An 8,916-nucleotide genomic window follows, 5' to 3' on the forward strand; every position below is an offset into this window, starting at 1 on the left:
GCACCCAGGCTCCCACATCCTGGGCCCTGACTCCCGGAGCAACATGAGCTTCATCTTGGGAAAGCCTAGTCAAGTCACACTTCTTTAGCATGGCTTTTTTCAAGCAAAGAGGTGAATGATTCACAGAACACGGGGAAAACCATCAAATCAGGAGGACAATTTTCACATTCTCTACTTTTAAATTCAACATATGTGGGCAGAAAGAACAGCTCCAACATCCCAGAAGTCTTTTAAGTTCAGTTTTACAATAATGGTTGATTTTTAATACCAAGTATCAGTTTATCCCTTCAGCTTACACTGTCTTGGAAAGGGCTACAAAAAAAGTTGAGTCTTAAAAAGAAATCTAGCCCATGGTTTTTCACACTCTCAACCTCTGACTTTCTAACACTCTAGTACAGATGGTGGATCAATAAACAATTAGAAATGATCAATAAATAATAAAACATAACCCACTGCTTACCTTTGATGTACCAAGGCCCCTAACTGGTTACCTACTGTGGCAAAGAGAAAGAGAAAAGAAAAATCAAAGCATTAGCACGGATAAACTAACTTCATCCTTACACGACTTCTTACCATTTCAGAGGGGGAAAAAAAAGAACGGCAGAAAGAAAGCAAACAGTAATTTAGGCTCAGTGGCTGAAATGAATGCGTTACATGATATGAAACAGGAGGGGATGTCGTGATCAACAGTCTCTAACCCAGTGTCCAGCTGAACGCAGGATAAGAAATTGATCTGTGTGTCCACATGCTGAGCAGCCTGGGAGAAAATCCTGCTTGCTAAATCCCTCTCACCTCCTACCTCCCTCCCGCTTGGGATCCACACTCAATGTAAAGATGGCCAGGTCCCTTCTTTCCCTTTTTAAAACAAATGAGAAGATTTAACCTCCTAGTTCAGAAGCATTGTTAAGGACTGCTCCGTGGCAGCTGCAGTCGCTAAGAACGTGCACATATGTTCCTGCTGGCCACGCCACGGGGCATCACCCCCGACGCTGCCTACCCTCCCAAGAGCATAAGCATCTCAAGGAGAGGAATGAGGAGCTGGCCTCCTCCCTTCTCGGGCCTCTTCGGTGAGCCACCCTCGCAGTCTGGACGCCACGGACACTAGGAGTCAGCAACTGTCTTTCAAGCCCATTTCACAGAGACGACAATGCCCAACAGGCTCTAATTATGAAAACCAAGTCTGCAGTTACACTCCTGCAACGCCACTTCAGCTATGCTTTTTGTTCATTTCTCCTCTTTCAGCTACTGATGAGTGTCTCCACCAGCCATCAGCAAAAAATGAATCTGCGGTATTTCTCTTTGGAAAATGCAGCCCAGGAAACACAGTCAACAGACAATGAAAAAGTATAAATCCCAAGTGCATCACAAGGAACTGAATGAATCTTACAAAATGCTAACAAGAGCATTCAAAACTATGTCTCCCGGCAAAGTTTTAAGAAGGACAGATACACGCTAAGTGGGGAAGAATCAATCACATCAGCCTCAGAACAAAGAGGGACACGTCTGACATCTGAAATCTAGGGCTCCAACAGCTCTTCTTTCTGCTTGAACTTAACTCTGTCATTCTCGGACCGCAGAGGAGCTGGTCATAAAACAATCAAGGAAAAGAAACCAGATCATGATGTTTTAAAAGGAGAGGAGAAAGCCTGGAGAAACACACAGCAAAAAAGTACACAAAGCTACTGAGTCAATACCATATTTCTCCTTGATCAATGGCACAATAATGGTCTACAGCCAAAACACTGACCTTATATACTATTACCCTCCTTATCTCAGAGATAACAGCATTGTTTTTTATCGACTCTTAAACATTTTCTTTTTGTGCTTCCAGTCTGAATATGACAAATGCCCTCACTCCGCACAGGCCGCGTCCACGATTCCCATTCCGTGTGAAAAGCGGACAAGCACCAGCTCGAGAGGAGTCCTCGTCACCCACTCAGGCCCTGGACGCTGTGAGAGAGGATCACCCACAGCAAAGGCAGCAGGCGGGAAGACAACACACGGGAGGAGAAGGTCCAAGACACAGTGCCGCTGAGTCTGGTCACCTGTTCCTATTTAAGGGTCATGCTCAGCATCCCTGCTCACAGTCGGAACTCCTTCTCTTAGGGGTAAAGTAACCAGTGAGAACAAAGAAACTGAAATGTCTTGAAATGATGCAAACACTGAAGAATGGGGACTAGTCCCTGCTTGGGGCCACGTGGCCGGACCTTGGCTCAGGGTCTGCCGCGCTATCTGGTGAGAGATGTCACAAGGCTGATGGTCTCCCGACACTTCAGCTAGAAAAGCGGCAGCACAGTGAGGGTGACACTGCCACAGAGGACTTCATGAGATTCACGAGGACGTTCGGAGGGCTCCTGGTCAAAAGCCATTTGAAATTTTGTTCTCATCAAAAAAAGGAAATTCCTTTTTGTTGGCAAAGTACCTGTCACGGGTGTCACGCACACCGTATCATTTCTGACAGCAAACTGCTCTGGCGACAAGTGGAGGTGCTTAGAGAGATGGAAAATACGAGGGCACACACTGTCATCCCACCAACAGACGGGCTGCTGGGAGCCCCCCACTGAAGAGTGAAATCAAATTCACATCCACACCCAACCCTTTAAGTTGCTGAATTCTTATTTAACAGTATGGATCATCTCTCTCCTCCACGCAAATGCCAGAGCTCAAGGAGGAAAAAGTGTGATTTAAAGTTTCACTCCCTTCTGAAACATTCCCATTTGGTGCCTAAAAATAAAAGCCAGCAGTTAGATAAGGGACACTGGCCACACTCATATGGCAAACAAACGGGGGGGCTTTTCTTCATCTTCAGGATGAACAGGGTCAGACGAGGGAGGCATATTGGGACGTCGAACAAGCTCGATTTAACAATTATAGTCATTTTACTGTAAAAAAAGGAAAAATGCTGAATAAAATCAGTCCTACTTCCTCTTAATGGCACATGCTGGTCAACCACGGTTCACCTGGCCTCCAGACTTCCTGGCACATGTGTGCAGGCACACACACAGGTGCGGCTCTCACTTATCCTGCACGCTGTACAGTGGGAGGCCATCTGGGCAATGCAAAGATAAGCTTCCCAGAGAAGCATCCATGAGAAAAAACAATACGAGAACTCCTTTCTGGAGAGTCATCCGCCGCCAACTTCAGTCATGATCTTTGAAAAAAATAAGGCACTGGACTTTCACCTTAGAGAGGAGGAAAAATAGTCTCCATTCACCCCCCACCCCCGACCCGCTCCATAAAAATGCTAACAAAATACCACTGGGGAATACACCCGGCTTTACAGTACACACAATCTTAATGGTTAGATCCCCAAGCCCCACCTCAAAATAGCCCTAGGGGCCCAGTGCCCGGCATCGCTTGTAACACCGAAAACACACACGCAGAGCAGCGGACCCGGGGCGGGTGAGAGGGCAGGTCAGGGAGGACATGCCCACAGTGCTGCAGTGACTGGCAAGATAAATCAACCAAACCTTCCTCTTCAGCCTCAGAATGCAATCCTGCGCCCGGGCTTGGATTCCCGACTCCGCGACTCTGACCAGTGTCAGCCACACCAGCAGTTAGCTGCGGCCACTTCTGCAGTTTTCAAAGCAGCTTTAAAAAGCTCTTCTCCCAAGGACAACACAAAGGCTTCCTGTGTTCTAATGCAGCAGCTCATGCCCCAGGGCCCACAACACACTGACAGGCTAAATTCAGCTGAGAGTCCCTAAGCAAGTAACCTGCTACTAATTTGGCAAATTATTATTTTTTTTAAAAGTGAGTGTACATCCAGTTTATCTCAATAATATCACTCTCAGCTGCAGCTGAATATGCCCCGTGATGGGAAAGGCCCAGCACTAGTCTCCGAGGGTGCTTCTCTAGGTGCCTCACGGATACAAGCCCATTCAGTCCTACAAGTGCCCTGGGAGGCAGAGGCTGTTACCACCAGTCTCATCTGACTGATGGAGGTGCCTCAGCAAAGGGCACAGGTGAGTGAATGCCTATGCCCAGGTGACCCCTGTACCACCTTTCGGGTGTTGGGTGCCACACTGGGTCCTGGGCACAAAATGGTGAGCAAGGTCATATTTGCCTTCAAGAAGTTTAGAGTTCCACCTTCCCTGGTGGTTCAGCGGTTAAGAATCTGCCTGCTAATGCGGCTGACATAGGTTTGATCCCTGATCCAGGAAGATTTCACGTGCCTTGGGGCAACTAAGCCTGTGTGCCAGGACTACTGAGCCCGAGCTCTAGAGCCCGCGAGCCACAAGAAACGCCACCACAACGGGACGCGCGGGCACGGCCACTGGAGACGAGCCCCTGCTCTCTGCAGCCAGACAGCCCGAGCACAACAACGAAGGCCCACACAGCCATAAACACACCAGCTGAGAGTCTGGTGAGGACAGCAGACGGCGCACGACGAGCGGCCGCTACCCTCGTCTCCAGGGCACAGAGGTGTGAGGTGTGCGCCTGCGCCCCTCCCCAGAGCCAGTGCCCCGCCAGGGCTCTCTGGAGAAAAATTAAGAGGAAAAATAAGTGTGCGATGCTTATTTACAGCACTATGGCTTATTTCCATTTCATCCAGTAGTAATGAAACCAGTTTAGGGGGGCACAACCAACTTTATTAAAAAATGAAATAGAAAACAGAAGGGACCATATATGTATACATATTTGGGATATGTATTTAATAAACTTTTTATTAACACAGTTACACACATGTTTTAGTAAGTGTGCAATGACTAGTTCTGATGGAAACATGGAATCCACGTCCCTTGCACTGGCAGGTGGATTCTTAAACACTGGACCGCCAGGGAAGGCCCACAGACTCACCCCTTTTGAGGTGTTTGAGGACTTTGCCTCTCCTGGTGATGAGCCACCACAAAGTAAAGAAGGGTGCTGTTAGAAAGGGTGTGGAAAGGGGAAGGTCCCACGTGGAGTCCCCAGCAGACACGATTCTCAGAGACCCATCCGTTTAAGGGCAGAGGGTGCACAGAGGTGCAAGAGCTGGAGGAGGATCCGTGAGCCCATCCACCCCGGGCAGACGTCACACACCTCGGCCTGAAGACTACTACTTAACACCCGATTTCTTCCCCTGCGACTCTTAGGAACCAAGTTTTAGTCTCCGCGCTTCACACCTGCAGCACCCACTATGACCCCCCTGACGTGGGGAAAATAGCAGCAGCTCCGAGGTACATGTTCCTGTCTGTGCAAAGTAGACGGCTCCACCCTGAGGAGCAGGGGCAGGGGTCTACACACACCAGCCAGGCGGCTGCAAGAACCGGCCCTCACCAGTCCCAAGCACAGGCACCTCTCAGCCCTCTTCTCTCTCTGAAAAGCCTGGGACCTCAAACAATCTTTCCTCCTCACTGTTTTTTCCTCCTTCTCCTTGCCTTATGCCACCAGTGCTGAAATGAAACTTGGAAAGGACCACACACACACACCCCTTCCAATCTTCCCGTAAATGATTCATTTGGCAGCGCACCTAAAAACTCTCCTTCCTTCATACCACACGAGGAACAGAAATGGTGGTCAATCTAAAATGGTCTTACAAAAGTACCAGAGGTTTACCTACCAAAGGCATATTTTCAAAATCTCTAGTGTGACACCCCCCCAGCCCCGCCCCTTGCAATGGCGGGAACAGCTCTTTACTTACCCCAGGTTCTAATTCTGGTGCCACTCTTCACAGAAGAGACAGGGACAGTGTGGTCTTTTTGATTCAACTAAAAAGCTCACAGGGACGTGAGGACCTAAATCTCTCCCAGTGTAAAAACCTGGGTAAGATGCTCTCGTTGCCCCTGGAAACACGGAGGAGACAGTGGGAGGGGTGTCTCGTCCATCTGTCAACAGCTCCACAGAAATGCCAGCAATCACCTGCTTTCTCTGGCAGTCAGGAGTCGGATAGGGGAATCTGAGACAGGGAGGTTTAAGGAAACTAGGGAGGGGGATCCCCCGCACCCCTTCCTAACTGAGGATTAAGCAAGTGTTGGAGTTAATTATTCGACAAGGCTGGCCGGAGGAGGGCCGGCTTCCCATTCTTGTAAACAACCAGTTAGGGGACACGGTCCCGCTCACTTGTTTAGGAGCGGTCCAAGTGCTTCCGAGTGCCAATGGCAGAGCTCAGTGAGTGGGGCAGAGACCCTATGGCCTACAAACCTGAGAAAAAGTTTGCCAACTTCTGATGTAGATTAAACTGAAATCTGTACTTCTAAATCACTTACCTAGTTCTCTTCTCTTAAATTTGGAGCTTACTCTTCACAAAATTTCCTACATGCTCATCACAGGATGCGCAGAGGGAGAACTTGGACATGGAGCGTTTACTCACTGCAGGAGCGAGCCAGGGAAATCAAGAAACCATCTCTCTGACCATGGCAAGCGGAATCTGGAAGGAGCAGGAGGCGACAGTCTCTGCCTCCTAAAGAATGCATACAGGATGAGCCCCAGGAAGAGGACAGGCGACCTGCTGTCAAAGTTGAGGGCAAAGGTGAGGGCGGAGCGCTGTCTCTGACCCCCTCCCGAGGCAGGCGTGTGAGAATGGGGCGGGGTGACCAGGAGGGCTGGGGGAACCAAAGAGGTGAGGCGGCGCCGGAGTGGGACACTGGACAGAATCATAGAAGAGGAGGAAGACAGGACTCTAGGAGGAAGCCACGGCCGCTCCAAGACTGAGGAGTCAGCTAGGCAAAGAGAAGACCTGTGAGGAGGCGGCCAGAGCACAGAACGGGGGAGCCAGCCTAGAGGGCAGGAGGTGGTGGTCACGTTTGGGAGGGCTGGGCCCCCAGTTACCAGAAGCGGCCATGACTCTTAGACCAGAGATGGAACTGGTTCTGTGAGTCCAACGGAAGCCTGAAGAAGGTACTAGATGGGAACGCTGTCACATGGAGACCTGCGGGGCCCTTCCCAAATCGGTAGGCACACCTCAAAGACCGTGAGAAAGCGTGGGTGCCACGACAGAAGATGTTCAGAGTTTAAAGGACCTGACCTGAAGCTGGAGGACAGCAGAGTGCTGCGCTTCCCAGGCCACGGACCGAGGCCAGCCCTGGAAGCTGGGCATGAAGCTCTTGGGTTCCAAGTGGCTCCTAAACCGGCAGTCTGACGGACACTTCCAAACTGCCTTGGAACACAAGGACCCCAGATTGCTTTCCGCATCGGGAACAAATCTTTCTTTCTGTTTCACTGCCTAGCACTGTTGAAAATCTTCCCGTTCATACATGAGCTTGCATATCCCAGAGTCCTGAATTAGCCCTAAGCTAAAGTTCTTTCTGGTTGACTTATCAGTTGCAGTACTTTTAAACAGACCCAAGTAACACCTCCAAAAAACCTCTAGGGGACTGCACTTTAACCTCCTAAAGGTCAAAGAACCCGGCTCCACAGGAAAGTTAGCAAGTTCACACTGCTGAAGCGATCTGCTGAACTTCTGTCAAAAAATTTCCGAGCCAAACCAAACAAACAAAAAAACTGCAAAGTCCCGGGAAATCTTTATGGCTAAGAAAAAAGTGCCAGGATTCCTGCCTGTTGGTCATCTCTGCTTTTCTAAGCTTTTACCTCACAAATAGTGAGACTGTGATCCTTAGAACGCTGTCTGATAAACATGAGCATCTCTTTCCATGATGGGCTCTATTTATCCACATATTTATTCACGAGGACAGAACTGGCCCAGTGACCTCAGCCCTGTCAGGGGAGAACTGACAACAGCCTGGGGCAGGACCCAGATGCCAGCTCTCCCTCAGTGCCTCAGAGCAGAGCAGATCAGTCGCCCAGTCGTGCCCGACTCTTTGCGACCCCATCAATCGCAGCACTCCAGGCCTCCCTGTCCATCACCAACTCCCGGAGTTCACCCAGACTCACGTCCATCGAGTCAGTGATGCCATCCAGCCATCTCATCCTCTGTCATCCCCTTCGCCTCCTGCCCCCAATCCCTCCCAGCATCAGAGTCTTTTCCAATGCGTCAGCTCTTCGCATGAGGCGTGAGGAGTTTCAGCCTCAGCATCATTCCTTCCAAAGAAATCCCAGGGCTGATCTCCTTCAAAATGGACTGCTTGGATCTCCTTGCAGTCCAAGGGACTCTCAAGAGTCTTCTCCAACACCCCAGTTCAGAAGCATCAATTCTTCGGCGCTCAGCCTTCTTCACAGTCCAACTTTCACATCCATGCATGACCACAGGAAAAACCATAGCCTTGACTAGACGAACCTTTGTTGGCAAAGGAATGTCTCTGCTTTTGAATATGCTATCTAGGTTGGTCATAACTTTCATTCCAAGGAGTAAGCGTCTTTTAATTTCATGGCTGCGGTCACCATCTGCAGTGATTTTGGAGCCCAGAAAAATAAAGTCTGACACTGTTTCCACTGTTTCCCCATCTATTTCCCATGAAGTGATGGGACCAGATGTCATGATCTTCGTTTTCTGAATGTTGAGCTTTAAGCCAACTTTTTCACTCTTCGCTTTCACTTTCATCAAGAGGCTTTTGAGTTCCTCTTCACTTTCTGCCATAAGGGTGGTGTCATCTGCATATCTGAGGTGATTGATATTTCTCCCGGCAATCTTGATTCTGGCTTGTGTTTCTTCCAGTCCAGCGTTTCTCATGATGTACTCCGCATAGAAGTTAAATAAACAGGGTGACAATATACAGCCTTGACGTACCTTTTTCCTATTTGGAACCAGTCTGTTGTTCCATGTCCAGTTCTAACTGTTGCTTCCTGACCTGCATACAAATTTCTCAAGAGGCAGATCAGGTGGTCTGGTATTTCCATCTCTTGCAGAATTTTCCACAGTTTATTGTAATCCACACAGTCAAAGGCTTTGGCATAGTCAATAAAGCAGAAATAGATGTTTTTCTGGAACTCTCTTGCTTTTTCCATGATCCAACAGATGTTGGCAATTTGATCTCTGGTTCCTCTGCCTTTTCTAAAACCAGCTTGACCATCAGGAAGTTCACGGTTCACATATTGCTG

The 8,916-nt window shown here is 49.1% G+C and overlaps 1 protein-coding gene across 1 annotated transcript in view; it reads right to left on the reverse strand.

The window, feature by feature from the left end:
• FUBP3 (far upstream element (FUSE) binding protein 3) overlaps positions 1 to 8,916 on the reverse strand; it is a 67,902-nt gene that overhangs the window by 25,994 nt on the left and 32,992 nt on the right. The window contains exon 3 of the mRNA XM_010856949.1: positions 461 to 494. Coding sequence (XP_010855251.1) covers positions 461 to 494 — 34 coding nt within the window. The remainder of the gene's footprint in view (positions 1 to 460; positions 495 to 8,916) is intronic.

This window comes from Bison bison, unplaced genomic scaffold (assembly GCF_000754665.1).
Source record: "Bison bison bison isolate TAMUID 2011002044 unplaced genomic scaffold, Bison_UMD1.0 scf7180017864375, whole genome shotgun sequence".
NCBI classification, from domain to species: Eukaryota; Metazoa; Chordata; class Mammalia; order Artiodactyla; family Bovidae; genus Bison; species Bison bison.